The sequence below is a fragment of the Tripterygium wilfordii genome, chromosome 23 (genome assembly GCF_013401445.1).
Source record: "Tripterygium wilfordii isolate XIE 37 chromosome 23, ASM1340144v1, whole genome shotgun sequence".
Lineage (NCBI taxonomy): Eukaryota > Viridiplantae > Streptophyta > Magnoliopsida > Celastrales > Celastraceae > Tripterygium > Tripterygium wilfordii.
In genome coordinates this window covers 5,817,337-5,837,235 of record NC_052254.1, presented here as the reverse complement: position 1 = coordinate 5,837,235, position 19,899 = coordinate 5,817,337, and the positions used below count along the sequence as shown (strand labels likewise).

General features: G+C 37.9%; 2 protein-coding genes across 2 annotated transcripts; both read left to right on the top strand.

The window, feature by feature from the left end:
• Positions 1–1,976: 1,976 nt before the first annotated feature.
• On the top strand, positions 1,977–2,978 carry LOC119992735 (aspartic proteinase CDR1-like). The gene is made up of 3 exons (XM_038839528.1): positions 1,977–2,091; positions 2,171–2,746; positions 2,830–2,978. The coding sequence occupies exons 1-3, from the start codon at positions 1,977–1,979 to the stop codon at positions 2,976–2,978; spliced, it is 840 nt and encodes a 279-aa protein (XP_038695456.1).
• A 13,306-nt stretch (positions 2,979–16,284) lies between these two features.
• On the top strand, positions 16,285–17,613 carry LOC119992733 (aspartic proteinase CDR1-like). Its single transcript, XM_038839527.1, has one exon. The coding sequence runs from the start codon at positions 16,285–16,287 to the stop codon at positions 17,611–17,613; it is 1,329 nt and encodes a 442-aa protein (XP_038695455.1).
• Positions 17,614–19,899: the final 2,286 nt, after the last annotated feature.

Here is a 19,899-nt window from a genome sequence, read left to right as displayed (position 1 = left end):
ACAGAGCAACTCCAATGGGAGCCATATGGGGTGCTTCAAATGTTACTTTTTTGATGATGGAGTGCTAGTTGTCCACAATGGGTAATATTTCACACTTGAAAATATGTAGAAATTTTATCCATACTCCATATTTACAGTGTCTCTAATTTGATGAATAGTATTTTTTGTGGGATCCACTCAACCAATTAATTGATGTCACATCATCTCTTGCCTCTCTTTTGCTTTTGTTTTTCTCTCTCTTGTGGGACCCACTGAACATTTAGAGTGTTAGCACAAGAGTACCCATTATGGGTATATTGAAGTGTTACACTTGATAAACCAATAGGTGAACAAGAATTGAGGTATATGGAGTGTGGACACAATATGCCCACTGTGGATGCTCTCAGAGCAACTCCAATGGGAGCCATTTGGGGTGCTCCAAATGTTACTTTTTTGATGGATGGAATGCTAGTTGTCCACAATGGGCAACATTTTGTCACTTGAAAACATGTAAAACTTTTATCCATACTCCACATTTGGAGTGTCTCCAATTTGATGAATAATAACTTATATGGGATCCACTCAACCGATTAATTGATATCACATCATCTCTTGCCTCTCTTTTGCTTTTGTTTTTCTCTCTCTTACAGGACCCACTAAACATTTGGAGTGTTAGCACAAGAGTACCCATTGTGGGTATATTGGAGTGTTACACTTGATAAATCAATAGATGCACAAGAATTGAGGTGTATGGAGTGTAGGAATAATAGTGTCCATTGGAAATGCTCTCATGTCCTATACAATGGGTGCTCTTTAGAATGCTTGAAATCATACTTTCTTGATAAATTTAGTGTTATATGTCTACAATGGACACATTTTGACCCTCCAAAGCAAATAAAAAATTTATAGGTACTCTATGTTTGGAGTGCTTCTTGGTTCATGAGTTAAAAAGAGAAAGATCATGATGTAAAGGAAGAGAGAGAAGAGGAAGAAAATGAATATAGAGTATTGGCTAAAGTGTGTCTATTATGGGTATATTAGAATATAGCACTTGTTAAATTGATAGTTGAACAAAAATTGAGGTGTTTGGAATGTGGGCACACTCCCACTATGGATGCTCAAGATTCCAAAAAATTTCCAGATGTCTCTTTCCAATTATAATTAATATTTTTTCCCTTAAAAAGACTATTATATCTCCAAATTCCCTGAAAATTACAGCAGCTGCCATTTCAAATTTGTTCTATTATTTCTATTAACAATTCTGATTCAATTTTAACTTAATCCAATTTCAACCCGATTTTCCTCCTTTTTTTCAGTATTATCTGGAGTTCAGATATTACAAACATTCTACAATTCTGTCAGTTCGCGGTATTTTGGTTGTAAAATATCGTCGTGGCCGCGGTTTTTTCTTAATAAAACTTGCGGCTCAAGCCGGTATTAAAAACTATGGGTAAAAGGTTTCCTATGAATCCTTTCAAATATTCTCTATTCATAAAAAATTATTTTCCATAATTTACCAGACTCTCTTCATTAGAGGTTGATCATACGCTAACCCTACCTAACCCTAACCTATGTACAGTTAGAGGAACATAGTAGTCATTAGTATTCTATAAAGCTCCTCTTAGCTGGTAGTGATTTGGTAGAGAATAGAAGAAAAGATGTGTTGGAGGCTCAATGTGTTTCTCTGTGTGTCATTACTAGCCCTAACCACAAAGACTTTAGCCGCCTCAACAAAACCTCAAAAATTGGGTACTAGACTCATTCACTATGACTCTATTTACTCTCCATACTACAACTCTACTGCAACCACTGCAGACCGTTTCAGACTTGCAATACACAAGTCTAGGAAACGTCTAACCTACTTACAAGCAAGAGCTTCTTCTTCGTCTTTTGCCGCTAGCAATGATGCTCGAGCAGGCTTGGTTGCAGATGACGCTGGAACTGAATTCATGGCAAATTTCTCCATCGGAACGCCTCCGGTTCCTCAGCTGCTGACAATGGACACAGGAAGCAATTTTTTGTGGGTTCAATGCCAAACTTGCACAAGATGTTTTAATCAGACTAGTAAAATTTTTGATCCTTCGAAGTCGTCTACATATGCAAATTTGTCATGTAACTCACCTTCCTGTTCTGTTTCTCCTAGTGACAAGTGTGACTCTTTGAACAATTGCAAGTTTTCTCGTGTACTTAGATGGAACCAAGACGGCTGGAATTATTGGAACTGAGAAGCTCACTTTTGAGACCAGTGATGAGGGTGAAACAACAATTGATAATGTGATTTTTGGGTGCGGACATGACAATGATGTTAAGAATGGACAACCTAGTGGAGTACTTGGTTTAGGGCCTGATAGTATTTCATTGGTTTCGAAATTGGGCTCTAAATTTTCTTACTGTGTTGGTAGCGTAAGAGACCCTAAGTATAGTTTTAACCAATTAAATCTAGGAGAAGGAGTAATAATAGAAGGTGGTTCAACTCCACTAGAATTGTTCCATACTTTGTATTATGTTACACTTGAAGGAATTAGTTTAGCAGAAAATATGCTCAAAATTGATCCACAAGTCTTCAGGAGGACGCCTTCCGGTACCGGCGGAGTTGTTATTGATTCAGGATCAACAATCACTTACCTTGCTACTGATGCATATGACTCACTAAGTGATCAAGTAAAGAGTTTGCTAGATGGGAAGATGGAACGCATTAGAGATAAAGATGATCCGAAGAGGCGAAGACATTATGCTACAAGGGAGACATCGAAAGGGATCTCTCGGGGTTTCCGACGGTTACATTTCACTTTGCGGGAGGAGCTGAGTTAGGGTTAGATATTGAAAGCCTGTTTGATAAGAATGGTGCAGATGTATTTTGCATGGCTGTGCAAGAATCTGACCTTAATGGTTTGAGTGTTATTGGAATAATGGCTCAACAAAGCTATAATGTTGGCTTTGATCTTATTGGGAAGACAATTTCTTTCCAGAGGATTGATTGTGAACTTCTTGAATCATAAGCAAATGTTCTTTTAGTGCAGTTAAACTTCTCGAAATAAGACTTGACAACAAATAATGCAGTTATATTTAGTGTAGTTAAATTTCTGTCTATGCGATTTACAGTCTGATATACAAACTCTGAGGCTTGATTTGACATCTAAAACATTAAAGTCTTTAAAATTTTATTAGACACCAATTCTTTGGGTGTTAGAGTATTCTTTTGAACGCCTCAAAAATCATCTCAATCAGAGTTCAAACGAGTGATTATGGCGGTCCAAACACATTGACGTAAAAAATACAGCTCTAATGCGTAAATTTTGAGCCTCGTTGGCTTCTAAAATGTTTGAATCTCCAAGTATGTATCAAACACAATTCTTTGGGGTTTAGAGCTTTCTTTCAATCACAACAAAAATAGTCTCAATCAGAACTCAATCGAGTGAGTTATAGTTGCCGAACATACTGATGTAAAAAACACAACTTCAATGTATAAACTTTGACCATCGATTTGACCTTTAAAATGTTCAAATCTCCCAAAACATATTAAACACAATTCTATGGATTTTCAAGTCTTATTTCGAGCACCATAAAAAATCATCTCATTCGGAGCTCAAATGAGTGAGTTATTGTTGTTCAATCACACTAACGTCAGAAAATATTTAATTGTTGAAGTTTAAAAGTAAAACAACGGTTGAGGGTAGTATGGTCAATTAAAAAATATTTTAAATTATTTATCCATAATAGAATAAATTTTATTCTCTTATGGGTTGAAAAATATCAAAGTGAACCTATGAGAATAAAAATTTGATTTGAGGGAGTTACAGCTAATTAACCCAATTTTTTAAAATTAACTATATTTTCATGTATAAGTATAACCTATTTGATCATCTAAAATTAACTTAATTTTATAATATGTAGATTAGACAAAAATTAAAATATGTACATATTATAAAATTAAGTAGATTTTCAATTGTCGTCTAATCTACAATGAGCTATATTACAGCAAGGTACCTGTCAAAAAACGAAAAACACACCAAAGAAGGCACAGTTTGGCCAATAGTATATCTCTATACATACCAAAAATACAAATTATATTTCTATAAGTACCAAAAATACAACAAAAGTCCTGGCTCTCAATTTTCAAGTTATAAATATTATGCTGGAATTGAGTCAACCCTCTATTAAATAGATTGATTATGTTTTTATTATAGTATTCCTATAATTGAGGAAAAAGAACAGAATGTCTAGAGAGAGAGAGAGAGAGTGCACCATCCCCGTTCATGCCGTATGGGAGCTGGCCGGAACTACGGGCAACATCCAAACATCCATCCTTATCCATTCACCAGTCAAAACACACTACTGTAAGCCCAAACACATGCCAGAAAACTAATTATCCACAGAACCAACCTCATATTCTTAGCCACCATTATGACCCTAACCAGCTACATTCTTTAATCCCATCCAAAAAATACTACTTTGAGAACTTCCCTTCGGATTGGGATGCAGAGGCACTAAAGTGGGCATTTTCACAATATGGAAAAGTGGAGGAGGTTTATGTTCCGACAAAACTTAACAAGAAAGGAGTTCGTTTCGGATTCGTCAAATTCCACAACTCAGAGAGGGATGAGGTGATTCTGAATAGTCTGAAAGGTATCTGGATAGGTACATACAAGCTCAGGGCAAACAAAGTGCGGTATAATCAGGACATGAGTAAGCCAAGAATGCCAGTCAATCGGAGAGCAAAGGCTTTGATGGATGAGGGGGGTAGAGTGAAGATGGGTGGAAGGAAAGAGGATAATCACCAATCTCGGGGAGAAAACTCTAAAAGCTATGTGGATGTGGTTAGGAGTGAACATGGATTGGGGAGAAAAGTGGATGCTGTGGACATGGCCTCTAACAAAACCAGTGAGAATGAAGGAAGAAATCCACGAAATACTGAGCTCATTCCCTCACCCAAATTGGACAATAATGAAGTGCAGCTAGAGTACTATACAGTCCGTGAGGATAGAGAGTGGGTGGAAAGGTCTGCAGTGGGTCGGTTATGGCAAAGTTCTTCGATACAACAGCTGAGGGACAAATGTAGAGAGGAAAACAGTATAGAATGTGTCCCTACTCCCATGGGGGGTAAGATGGTTCTTCTAACGTTCTCTTCTGAAAAGGAAATGCAGGCAGCCATGTTAAACAAGCCAGATTGGATGGAGGTGCTGCTTGAATCAATTAAACCTTGGCAGCTTCGGGATATAAGCAAGGAGAGGTATGTCTGGCTTAGATGTGAAGGGGTTCCGTTGCATGCATGGAACATTGGACTATTCACGATGATTGGTGACATTGTCGGGAACACAGTCTCTGTGGATATCTTGACTGCCAAAAAACAGAGGTTAGATGTTGCTAAGGTTCTTGTAGGGACAGAAAGAAAGGATGCTATTTGCCAAATAATAAAACTTTCAGTGGATGGAGATATTTTTTTGATTAAAATTACAGAGGATCCGGCGGATGGACCTGGGTACGGGAGATTTTTTGAAGAGAAAGCTAGAGTGTATGATCAAGATGATGGATATGGAGGTTGCAGTAGGTGGATGCTGGAGTCTGAGAGCTTAGAGGAATGCAGTTCCGGTAGGTTTGATGTATTGAAAGGGGTGCATGAGGATGGCCAGCTGATGCTATTCTCTTCCGGCAACATCAGTCCAGTGGGAGAACATTCAGGTGACCGGAGAACTGATAGTGTCCACAATTTGAATTTCAAATCCCAGAATGTCAGCGGGAACAAAGGCAGGAGTCAGAAGGACAGGTCTCCATCATTTCACTGCAGCAGTACTAATAGAGTGCCAGAAACGCAATCTCACAAGTCTGACAATTCGGATACGGTCATGATATGCCAGAATTTGCAAGCTGTAGATAGAATGGGCATTGCAGTCACAGATGGTAAAAATGGGCCTGGATTTTTGGGTGGGAGTGTTGTTGGGCCTAATGCCAGAAAGCATTATTTAAGGGATGGCCCAACAAGTGGAGATGTCAAATCTATTAGTGAATCAGAGGGTGGCATATGTCCCAATATATGGCCCAGCATTGTGAAGGAAGATAGGCTGAAGGACCGCAACCTAGACCTGGATTACACCAAAGCCCAAGTTAGTGGTGAGTCTGAAACTTGCATCAAACCTCAGTCTGAAAATAGATCTACTGGAGGAAAGAAAAAGAAGAAGAGGGATCGAAGGAATAAAAAGGGGCCTAGGTCAACAAATAAGTTTGATGTGTATAATGATGTAGGAACAGGAATTGATTCAACTCAGGTGAGTGTCTCAAGCGAGGGAAGGTCAAGCAATACCACGGCTATGGACTCTGAAGATAGAAATGATCCTATTCAGATGGGGGCTTCCAGTGAGCTGGAGAAAGATGAAGAAGACAGAAATATTAGGAGAAGCTCTAAGCGAAAGCTAGTGAGGAAAAAATCCAGGTATACTCAAGGAGCTCTGAAATATGGTTTAATGATGGCCCAACTTGCAAAGCCCATGAAGAGGAAGCTCAGGCGTCTTAGTTGTATTATGCAAGCTGAAAATGACCCTGCAATGGAGAGAAAGTTAACTCATTCTATGAAGATGACGGGTAAATACGGTCTAATGATGGCTCAACTTGCAAATCACACGAAAAGGAAGCTCAGGCGTCTTAGTTGTATTATGCAAGCTGAAAATGACTCTACAATAGAGAGCAAGTCAACTGATTCTATGAAGATGATGGGTAATTCTATTTCTGATGATGGAATAATCAATAGGAATAAAATCATTGCTTTATCTGAAGGGAGCACTTCTGAGGAATCTACGGTGAATAGTCAAGAGTCTACCAAGGTGATGGGTAATTCTGTCTCTGATGAAGGAATAATGAACAGGAATAAAACCATTGCTTTATCTGAAGGGAGAGATTTTGAGGAACCTACGGTGAATAGTCAAGAGTCTGCTAAGGTGGTGGGTAATTCTGTTTCGGATGAAGGAATAAACAACAGAAATAAGATAATTAGGTTTTCAGCTGACCGAAACTCTGAAGATCGTGCAATGACAGATGATTTAAGCTCTAATATGACTCAAAGCAAGTTGAAAAAGGAGGCAAAGAAAACTTGGGGATTGGGGAAGGAGATCGGATTGAGCAGTCGGGAGCAGGATTCGGAGATTGAAGGGGAGGTACAAGATCTAATCACCCGGGAAGAGCAGGAATGGGAGAGCATCCATCCAAAGGATGCTTAATCAGGCCTATTTTTTTCGTAAGGTTAAATCCTCATTATGGTTAGTTTTCTTTCTTGGAATATTAGGGGTGTGGGTAGCTCTCTGAAGAAAAGAGCTGTTAAAAGGTGGATTAGGGATAAAAAGGTTGATTTTCTTTGTCTAATTGAGACTAAGCTTTCGACAGTGGACTATAACTGTGTCAAATCTATTTGGGGCTCTGATTTTTTTGATTGGAAAGCTTGTGATGCGGATGGCCTTTCAGGGGGTCTTTTATGTATATGGAATCCAATTTCCTTCTCCTTGCAGGCTGCCATTATGGGGGACAGATTTATTATTCTAGAAGGGATCATTCCCTGCCATAATTTCAGATGTGTTATAGCTTCTGTTTATGGCCATAGTACAGACACTATGAGATTGGAGCAATAGGAAAGCATTGCCAATTTGAAAACTGCTAGTTCTCTTCCTTGGTTGGTTTGGGGGGATTTTAATGAAGTTCTTCTTCCTAGTGATAGACTAGGAGGTACCTCAGTGACGAGAGGGATGAATTGGTTCGGTGATTTTGTGAATTGTTGTAATCTGATTGAGGTTCCTCTCAAAGGGAAAAAATACACTTGGTGTAATTCCAGAAGCATGAGTTGCATTGACAGGGTTTTTATAGATTCTGATTGGCTTGACAAATTCCCCAATCTTTCTCTTCAAGGTCTTAGCAGAGGTTTGTCAGATCATTGCCCTCTTCATATCTCCTTGATGAATCTTAACTGGGGTCCTAGGCCCTTTAGATTTTTAAATTGCTGGTGGGATCATCCTCAATTTAGACAGTTTTTAAGCTCTGCTTGGGCTGGAATCTCTATTTCAGTAAGGGGACACTACAGTATAGTTCCCAAGTTAAAAAGGCTGAGGCAATTTCTGAGAGAATGGAATGTCAGTGTCTTTGGTAATATTGATGAGAATTTGAAGAAAGTGGAGGATGCTATTGACAAATTGGAAAAATTGAAGGAATTGAGGATATTATCGGGCCTTGAAGAAGATAATTATAAACGTTTGCAGTCTACTTTATGGTATCGAAGCAAGTTTCAAGAGTCCATTTGGAGACAGAAATCTCGTGCAAGGTGGGTTAAGGAAGGAGATAGAAACACTAGATACTCTCATACAGTTGCTTCTGTTAGAGGTAAGAAGAACATGATTACTAGTCTAGTCATTGGCTCAAGAAGAATTGCAGATCCAACCACCATCAGAGATGAAGTGTTTCAGCATTATCAAAGATTGTATTCTGATAATGGTAGAAAGTTGGTTGAGATGCCCGGTTTGACTTTTAATTGCATCAGCAGTGAAATGAGAATTTCTCTGGAGCTTCCTTTTTCCTTTGAAGAAGTTAGAGAAGCTGTTTGGAGTTGTGATAGTAACAAAGCACCAGGTCCGGATGGTTTTAACATGGGGTTCTATAAAAACATGTGGGAGATGGTCTCTGGAGACATAATGAGCATGATGGAGAGATTTTATCAGTATGGTCATCTTCCTAAAGGTGTTAATTCCTCATTTTTAACCTTGGTTCCTAAGCTTGAAGGAGCTGAGAGCCTAAAGGATTTCAGGCCAATTAGTTTAATTAGCAGTCTATATAAGATTATCTCTAAAACTCTTGCAAATAGGCTAAAACAATCTTTGGGTTCCGTTATCAGTGAAGTTCAAACAGGGTTTATTAAAGGAAGACAAATAATGGACTCAATCTTGATGGCCAATGAAGTGGTAGATCATCTAAAGAAGAAAAAGAAGAAAGGGTTCATTTTGAAGATAGACTTTGAAAAAGCCTTTGATTCTATTCAGTGGAGATTCTTGGAAGGTGTCTTAATTAAGATGGGGTTTGGTCTTAAATGGGTGAGGTGGATTATGGAATGTGTTCAAACTGCAAAAACAGCAATTCTGGTGAATGGTTCTCCCACTAATGAAGTAAACTTACATAGAGGAGTGAGACAAGGGGATCCCTTATCTCCTTTTCTATTTATAATAGCTGCTGAGGGTCTCCACCAAATGATTAGAAATGCCACCAACTTGAATCTGATTGAAGGAATTACTATTAAGGCTGTGAGGGCAGTTTATTCTCATCTTCAGTATGCTGATGACACTGTCTTCTTTTGTACAGAAAGCAAAGACTCCTTGTTAAATTTGAAACGGTTGCTGCGTTGCTTTGAACTTTTATCTGGTCTCAAGGTGAATTTTCACAAGTCATCTCTGGTAGGTGTTGGGGTTGATGAGGACACAGTTAAGAATATGGCAATGATGATGAAGTGCAAGGCTGATTTTCTACCTATGAATTATCTTGGCATGCCCTTAGGTGGAAATATGAAGAGGAATAGAATGTGGGATCCTGTTGTTAAAAAAGTTGAAACAAGGTTGGCTATGTGGAAGGCAAAGCAGTTATCTTCGGGAGGAAGATTGACCTTAATTAAGTCTGTGCTCTGTAGCTTACCAACATACTACATGTCTCTTTTTAAAATGCCTAAAGGTGTAGCTAGGAAGATTGAGAGGTTGCAAAGTAAATTTCTATGGGGAGATTCTGAGACTCAAAAGAAACTTCACAACATAAGGTGGAGTCAAGTTATAAAGCCAAAGAATAAGGGAGGTGCTGGGGTAGGGTCCATCATAGAGAAGAATAAAGCTTTACTTTTTAAATGGATTTGGAGATATAATGCAGCCAAGGATAGTGAAAAATGGGAGTGGAAGAGAATGCTTCAAGATAAATATAACCTACCTGATGTGATTTTAGATCCTTCTGCTTCCAACACAGTATCTAAAAATTGGAAGAATATTCAGAGTCTCTTGGGGGCTTCTGAGGGAGGGATTGAAAGGGCTATTAAAGAAGGTCTGGCTTTTAGTGTGGGCAATGGAGAAAAGGTTAATTTTTGGGAAGATCTCTGGGTGGGTAATATTCCTCTCAAAGATCGTTTTCCAAGATTATTTAGCATTTCAGGGTCTCAAAGTCAATCTGTAGAGCAATTTGGTGTGTGGGATGGTCAAAGTTGGAAATGGAGGTTGGTTTGGAGAAGGAATCTGTTTCAGTGGGAGGAAGAGCAGGTTAAAGATCTTATGGGTATCATTGAGCATGTTGCTATCTGCCCTTTTAAAAAGGACAAAATTATTTGGAGATTTGCAGTAGATGGGAATTTCTCAGTTAAATCCTTGACTTCTGCTGCAGATTCATATGGATGTTCTGTTCATGAAATTAATTATTCTAAAGTTTGGAGTGGTTTGGCTCCTCCAAAGGTGGATTTTTTCAATTGGTTAGTTCTGAATGACAGAGTCAATACAAGAGATAGGCTTCACAGACCAGGCATTGTGGATGATAATTTATGCCCAATTTGCAACTCTCATTCAGAGACAATTGATCATCTCCTCTTGCACTGCAATGGAGCAAATTCAATATGGTATAGAATAATGAATTGGTGGGGTATGGATTGGTGCTCTCCAAGATCAGTTTCTAATTTATTTGAAGAATGGTTGTCGTTTGCCTCTGGTAAAGATACAAAGAAAGTGTGGTATTTGATGTTTGCTACCACTACTTGGACCCTATGGACAGAGAGAAACAAGGTGATTTTTGAGGATAGTCATTTGGATTGGGAGAATATATTATATCTAATTTTCATCAGGTATGGCTTATGGCCTAAAGCTATCAACATCCCCCTTCCTTATTGTGGCTTAGAAATTATGACTTCCAGTGATGGGTTGAAGTTCAAATCAAATTTGTGCAAAGCTGTCAGAGCTAATGTTTTCTGGATTCCCCCTCCTCTTGGATTTCTTAAATGGAATACTGATGGATCCTTTCAAGGGAACAAAGCAGGTGTTGGTGGTGTCTTAAGGGATAGCCAGGGAAAATTCATTTGTATTTTTTCAGGCTCTGTGGAATCTCAGGATGCAAATGGAGCTGAAATTAAAGCTATTAGAAAAGCTTTGGAATTGTCTGTTGAATATGAAGTAGCAGAAAGGGGTAATATAATCATAGAATCAGACTCTCTAAATTCTATTTCTTGGCTTAAGAACGACTCTAGCAATCCTTGGAAGCTTGACCAGGATTTCAATGCTATTAACAACTATCTGCAAGTTCTACCTCCAGTCACTTTTAATCATATTTGGAGGGAAGCCAATCATGTGGCTGACTGCCTGGCAAAGAAAGGAATTGAAAGAAGAGACTATCTTGTGGCTTGGTTTCCAGAAATAGTCTAAAGTTGTTCTTGTGTAGAGTACTCCAGAGGGACTCAATTATGATTGCAGATGAGCTAGCTAAATTAAGGGTCAATCAAGTTTTAGAGTTCGTTGTTTGGTTTTGAGATATGCTCTTTCTTTTCTCGGTCTTTGCTTCCTTTTTGGAAGTTGTCTTTTAGTTTAAGGTTTGTTGTTGTTTTTTGTTTTTGTTTTTCCTTTAAGGTCTTTTTGTCTGTAACCTCGGTATTCCTCCGCCATAAGTGAGGGTTTTAATAAAATCTTGAGGTACCGTCCTCTTTATCAAAAAAAAAATAGTATTCCTATAATTACGTAGGTCTTGTATTAGGGTTACTTGAAATAAAACCAATGTTGTGTTTTGAGAAATAAGAAGAAAATATTATTTTTATTATGGTAATGGAGTCGACCCGTTCTTCGTTTCCTCTCCGATAGGAGTTAGGGTTCCAATCTTTAATTTTTTTCTTCCTTTTTCTCCTTTCCATTGCAAGTTTACTTGCTGCGCCGTGCGTCGTTATCTGTTAGGAAACGGTGTGTTTTGTGTTTCTCAACGACATCGTTTGCTCCTTCCTTCTTCTTCTTGTTTCAGACCGTTTTATGATAAGACTTGTACTGTGTTCATTCAAACCTAGATGACCGTTGGTCATCAATCTTTATCTTTCTGTATTTAACATAGTCTTGCTCCACTGTGTTTGGTTAAGCAATTGTATTACGAATGTTCATGTGCTTTCAATAACATCAGATTTCTTCTTCAAAACCTTTGCTGTTTAGTTTATTTCATGGTATCGGAGCATATGGAGCTTTCAATAGTTCCACCTAACTCTTCGATCCTTGGTACTCCTTCAATTCTTGGCCCTCATGGTAAATCCAGAGGCTTGGGAGTTGAAAACCAAAATCCTTCTTCGTCAAACTCTCCGATTGTTCCACAAATCACAAATTCCCAAATTTTTAATATGCAGTCAGGGAATCATTCACAAAATCCTTTCAGAAACCCCTATTTTTTAACTCATTCTGATTTTAACTCCAGTTTGATCGCTATGACTCTTACTGGGGACAATTACCATCTTTGGAGCAATCAGATGAGCACAGCCTTGAAGGCAAGGAACAAGATGGTGTTTGCTGATGGAACACTCGTAAAACCAGGGGAAGATGATCCAGCTTCTCAGGACTGGGAGCAATGCGACAGCCTTGTGAAGACTTGGATTACCAATTGTCTTTCTACTGCTATCCTTATGAGTGTGTCAACATCAACAAAATCATGTGAGCTGTGGAATGACCAGAAAAATTGTTTCTCTTCTGCTAATCCTACGAGGGATTTTGAGTTAGTAAGAGCTATATCCAACATTAAACAAGGGGACTCCGTTGTAACTGAGTACTATGCTAGGATAAAGACTTTATGGGATGAGTTGTACCAGTACAAGGTAGTACCTACTTGCAAATGTCGAAAGTGTATTTGCAGTGTAGGGAGCACAGTTCTTGCACAACAAAACAAAGAAAAGTTGTTATAGTTTCTAATGGGTCTCAATGACTCATTTGAACATGTAACCAACCAGATTCTATTGATGGATCCACTGCTAGAAGTAAACAAAGCATTTGCTCAGGTGGGACAAGTTGAGAGAAAGCTCACAGTGAATCAAAATGTCAAGAAACAACCAGCTGTCTAGAAAGAAGTTAATTCACAGGAGAGTATGGTGATGTAGGTTTCTAGCAAGAACACTCGTAATTCAGGAGGGATTTCAAAACTGGGAAAAGAAATGAGAAAGATAAGTTTTTTTGCAAATATTGCTAGAAAACAAATCATAATGTGGACAAGTGCTGGAAGCTGTGGAGCATAAATCAGGTTGAATCAAATGTTCAAGCTCTTAACATGCAGTTTTCAGGGGATCAGTGTCAACAATTGCTGGCATATTTAAAGGCAAACATTTCTGGAACAGATTCTGCCTCTATGTCTGTAGTAAGAGGTACGAGGCTACCATCCCCGCCTCTCATCCGGAATGCCTAAGGTATCCAATCGTCTAGTCATCTCTTGGATCCAGGTATAAGCTTTTGCAACATCTGTGTCACCATAAAATTTAGGAGGTTCCAACTTGTGTAGTCGGTCCACCTCTTTCAATTGTCGCTGAATTCTGTTAGCCTCCCCTAAGGTCTGACCCTCCACCACACCGTGAGTATCCAGTCCAGTACGTGCCTGAACTATCTGTGTAACATTTTTCATCATCTCCGACATCTCTTTCATTACTTGCACTTGAGCCTCAAACATCGAAGCCATCTGAGTAGTTGATACAGCTTGTGACCTGCTCTCTTGCGTGAGTGGCTGAGGCCTGGCATGAAGAGGTAAGGAGCATTCTTGGAAGAAATACCATATCGGCCAAGGGTTGAGCAAAGAGAGAGTATATAACGTGCTACAGGCCTTGACTTAGTACCCCCAGTTTTCCAAAGGGAGCTGGGGTACAGCCAGAGCCCACTGGGCTTGTCGGTTGGGCTGGGGTGATGCTAGGCTGGGTCGGGCCATTACAGATGGTATCGGAGCCGGCCCTGGTGTGAATGTTGGGTTTTGACCCTTGCGTTTCCCATTCCGCGTGGCTTGCGGGGGCTCAAGCCCTTAAGGGGGTGGAATGTAGTGACATGCTCTCTTGCGTGAGTGGCTGAGGCCTGATATGAAGAGGTAAGGAGCATTCCTGGAAGAAATACCACATCGGCCAGGGGTTGGGCAAAGAGAGAGTATTTAACGTGCTACAGGCCTTTACTTAGTACCCCTGTTTTCCAAAGGGAGCTGGGGTACAGCCGGAGCCCACTGGGCTTGTCGGTTGGATTGGGGTGATGCTGGGCTGGGCAGGGCCGTCACAATTTCAGTAGTAATTTGCGTCAATTTGGTATCAGAGGAAATGAACACATGGAGAAGTAGTGTTCGCGATCCTAACGCCCTCGGTCATTATCCTAGAGAAGAGGTTGCTTGAATGACTTCCGAATCTGACTACTACGATGGGTTTTGTAATTTTGGGACTAGTTGTTATGGGTATGATGGGGTGCAGTGGTGCGAATTACACCAAGATTATCATGAAAACTCTTATACACGAACTCGAGATGACAACTCCAAATCCGATTGGTATGATAGGGTCCCTAGCTGAAATTTGTGTGCATCAGTGCTCTCCCAAAAACTGAAAGGTGACATGGTTGAAACTTGTCGTTAACTTCAAGCATTAACTCAGAATTTGGAAACACTGTCACTAATAGTCCCAAATTTGGAGAAGATTGGGAGTAACTTGATTGCTTGGAATTCTTGGCAAAATCGTATCGATGAAAGAAAGCCAAAGAAGGAAGAAGGGAAGCAACATGATCTTGATCATGTGAAACCCCAATCTTTGCCTTTGTCAGTGATCAGATTTGTTGGTGAGCCAATCACAAAACCAGCAACAAAACTTGTTGTAGTTCATTATAGGACGGAAAGTTTAGAGGCACCTGTTTTACCTGCGGAAGATTCCGTTAAGATTTCTATACCACCAACTTCCAAGTTTGCATATTCCAATTGGTCACCTGCTATTGTGAAGTCAATTTTCATGACTAATGCTTTCAATGTAGACAACTCAAGGAAGAACTTCGTAGGTATTTTTAATGGATTGCTCTACAATCTTGATGCAAGGGAATACATTGTTTCCTTATGTCCAACTGAATATAATGAAACACAAATTTCAATTGCCACAAGGGAGCACACTGGCACTACACAATACATTTGGCAACAGGGGAGTGAAATTGGGGAGCAAAGTGCTTTTGTTTTTGATCTTGGTGGATTCAATTCGACTGAGTCAAATTTTTATGGGTCGGCGGGAATGATGCAGTAGAAGATTACAAGATCATGCCGACCTCCTACAACCAACATTCACACGTAATGTTTCTGAATGCCATAATGGTGCCGAATATCAAGCACAATGAAAGGAGGATCAACAAATGTTCATGGCAAGTCAACTGCATTAATGAGGGAATTATGAGTGGCTAAAGTCTAGCAATTATAATAGCCACGTAGTTACTACGAGATTTACTACTTTAATTGGAACAAGCATCTTTACATTACGATTTAAGTCTTGCATTGTTTTATTGTTAAGGTATGATGTTTTGATGTGAAAGAAAGTTCTTTCTATTAGGAGAGATTCCGTAGGAGTGAATCCTTATTCTTGAGAGTGATTCCCATATTGTTATCCTTGTTTCCCAATTTTAATCTTAGTGAATTAGTATTGTTGTGATTTCAATATTAATTTGCTGTTTTATTGTTAAGGTATGATGTTTTGATATGAAAGAAAGTTCTTTCTATTAGGAGAGATTCCTTAGGAGTGAATCCTTATTCTTGAGAGTGATTCCCATATTGTTATCCTGGTTTCCCAATTTTAATCTTAACGAATTAGTATTGTTGTGATTTCAATACTAATTTGCTGTTTTATTGTTAAGGGATGATGTTTTGATGTGAAAGAAAGTTCTTTCTATTAGGAAAGATTCCTTAGGAGTGAATCCTTATTCTTGAGAGTGATTCCCATATTGTTATCCTTGTTTCCCAATTTTAATCTTAGTGAATTAGTATTGTTGTGATTTCAATATTAATTTGCATCAATATCTGCCGATATTCTGCGGTTCTGCCAGTTTGCGGTATTTTGGTAGCAAAATACCAGCCTGGCCGCAGTTTTATAGTAGAACCTGCAGCCCAAGCCGGTATTATGGGTAAAAGGTTTCCTTATGAATCCTTTCCAAATATTCTCTATTCATAAAAAGTTGTTATTTTCCTTAATTTAATAGATTCTGTTTAGGAAAATCACAGACTAACCCAATTCTAAACTATGTACAGTTGAGTAAACATAGTAGTCAGTAGTATTCTATATAACTCCTCTAGCGAGTAGTGATTTGCTAGAGAATAGAAGCAAAGATGAGTTGGAGGTTCAATGTCTTTCTCTGTCTTTCATTTCTTGCCCTAACCACTAAGACTTTAGCCGCCATAACAAAACCTCAAAAATTAGGTACTAGACTCATTCACTATGACTCTATTTACTCTCCATACTACAACTCTACTGCAACCGCTGCAGACCGTTTCAGACTTGCAGTACACAAGTCTAGGAAACGTCTAGCCTACTTACAAGCAAGAGCATCTTTTTCCGCTAGCGATGATGATGCTCGAGCAGGCTTGGTTGCAGATGAGAATGGAGTTCAATTCATGGCCAATTTCTCCATCGGAATGCCTCCGGTTCCACAGCTGCTGACAATGGACACAGGAAGCGATCTTTTGTGGGTTCAATGCAAACCTTGCACAAAATGTTTTGAACAGTCCAGTCCAGTTTTTGATCCTTCAAAATCCTCTACATATGCAAACTTGCCATGTAACTCACCTTCATGTTCTATTTCTTCTAGTGACAAGTGTGACCCTTTGAACAATTGCAAGTTCTCTCTCGGGTACCTAGATGGAACAAAAGTGGCTGGAATTATGGGGACTGAGAAGCTCACTTTTGAGACCAATGATGAGGGTGAAACAACAATTAATGATGTGGTTTTTGGGTGCGGACATGACAATGATGTTAACAATGGACAACCTAGTGGAGTACTTGGTTTAGGGCCTGATAGTATTTCATTGGTTTCGAAATTGGGCTCTAAATTTTCTTACTGTGTTGGTAGCATAAGGGACCCTAAGTATAGTTTTAACCAATTAAATCTAGGAGATGGAGTCATAATAGAAGGTGATTCAACTCCACTAGAATTGTTCCATACTTTGTATTATGTTACACTTGAAGGAATTAGTGTAGCAGAAAATATGCTCAAAATTGATCCTCGAGTCTTCAAGAGGACGTATTACGGTAACGGCGGAGTTGTTATTGATTCAGGATCAACAGTCACTTTCCTTGCTACTCTTGCATATGATTCATTAAGTGACCAAGTGAAGAGTTTGCTAGATGGGAAGCTGGAACGCGTTACCGATACTGGTGATCCAAAGACATTATGCTACAAGGGAGACATTGAAAGGGATCTCTCAGGGTTTCCGGTGGTTACATTTCACTTTGCGGGAGGAGCTGAGTTAGGGTTAGATATTGGAAGCCTGTTTGTAAAGAATGATGCAGGTGGATTTTGCATGGCTGTGCGAGAATCTGATCATAATGGTTTGAATGTTATTGGAATTATGGCTCAACAAAGCTATAATATTGCTTTTGACCTTATTGGAAAGACAGTTTCTTTCCAGAGGATTGACTGTGAACTTCTTGAATCGTAATCAAGAGTTCTTTTAGTGGTTGAGGACTTCCTCAATTCCATTATGCAATTAATTTCATTGGCATTATATTCTTGTCTTTCGTTTCATACAACGCTTCATCATTTTCCTCCCAAACTTGTAATATTTTTACTGTATTAATTAATTTATTACCCCAACAAACATTGAAATTGTTTTTAACTCATAAATTAAAATAGTGAAAAATATGATATAGCATAGGATATTAACCAATAAATATTTTTCCCTGATTGGCGGTATGTCCGATACTGAAAGTATTGATCGGTAATGCTTTTGAACCATTGGATTTTATAATGTAAATCCAACGATTTACCCAATAATCTACGTTTTTTTTCTTTTTCCCTAACCCTGTTTCTCTCTCCTAATCTCTTTTTGCAGATCTTACACAAATCTGTCAAATCCTTCACCAAGTCACTATGCTTGCTTTCTACAGAAATGCTATCTCATATGTATATTTTTTTCTTTTTTTTTCCCATAATCCTCATATATTTCCCTCTCCTACTCCCTTACTACCGATCTGCGAGATTTGGAGAGTCCAAATAAACAATAATCTTATCTAGACAAATAATAATCATGGAGATTAGAGTTTCGATTAAAAACTCTTGCAAATTAGTCTCCTTTTCTATGGAGCAGTGGATGTGGTTGGCCTCGTCAAATTGCGTTGTTCCCATGTTATTTTTCTACTGCAAGGGTCAGATTGAGAAGGCCAACTTTGACTACAAATCGCAATGTGTTTTTCTCCTCCTAAACTTACATGATTTTTTCCTCAACAACTATGAGATTTTAAATTCTTCAACTTAAATATATGTAATTCTCTCCTATCAAAATTCTCATTCAAATTAAATAAAAAGATTTAACTCTTGTTCGTTTTCTTTATTATTTCAAATTATAAACTTCCAAATTTTAATTATCAATTACTCTTTAAAATGAAATTTATAATAATAATTAGAATATATATATTGGATAACTCCCAAAATGGCCCTTATACTTTGCAAAAAAGATCAACTAAGCCCTTGTATTTTTTTACCGAGCTAAACAAGGCCAACTTATACCATGCTTTATAAAATCTTCTTTCTTCCTCATTGATTCCTGTTAGATAACTGATTAATTATCATCTAAAATAAAAATAACAACAAAAATGATAATATACATATGTAATTGTAAAAAAAACTGAAAACAAATAACGATAAAAGAGACAAATGCATGATTTAATTGTATGCAATATTATTATAAACTGAAATAGTAATTGTAATAATAACATCACCATATATATATCTTTATGTATTTTGGACAATCTTGTACCAGAATGATTTAATTGTATGCAATATTATTTTTGAAATAGTTTTTCAGAATGAGGTTATCTTATTAATGAGATTTAACTTTTTGATATTATCTTATTTAAATCAATGCAGTATTATCCTATTTGTAAAATTTTATATATCTTTAAAGTGTTTGTTATCTACTATTATATATCTTTCAAGTGTTTGCTATCACAATTTTTTGAATATATTTAAAAATATTTGAAAAATCATATAAGTTTAGGAGAGGAAAAATATTTATTGGTTAGTATTATATGCTATATCCCCTATATTTAACTATTTTTGAGTTAAAAATATTTCAATAGTTGTTGAGGTAATAATTTAGGAGGGAAAATGGGGAAGTGTATTCTATTTTTATATATTGTATGATTTTATAATACATAAATTAGATTTTAAGTGATAATTAACAATAACTCATTCAAAATAAACTTTTGTTCAATAGGTCTGTTGGATTAAAAAAAAAAACTTGTTAATAAGGACATGATTAACAAAAGTACCATTGCGCCCATTATTCTTAAGAATTTACGTGAGAACTATTATATCAGTATTTAATACAGATGAAATTTGAAGTTTTCGACTCTGCGGATTTCTCTGATGGTTGTTGATCATCGATATTTTGAAACCATCATCAACAAAATCATATCTAAAACCATAGGCACGACTAAAGTTACAATCTTTATTTGGATAGCTTACAAACAGCTAACTCTCCAAATTAAAATCAATCAACTCCCAAATACAAGAATACTGATAATCCTTCAAAACATTAACCCACCACAAATCAGCAGGATAAGTTGAAATGAAAGGAATTAAATAACATAAGCACAACAGAATAAACAGTCTAAAGACCCAACCCTCAAAAGATCTCCAAGTTGAAATAGATACAGAATTAAATCTCCACTCTGTTCAAATTTGAGAAAGTACGGGGGAGGAAGAAGCCTCCGTCGAGGTTGCA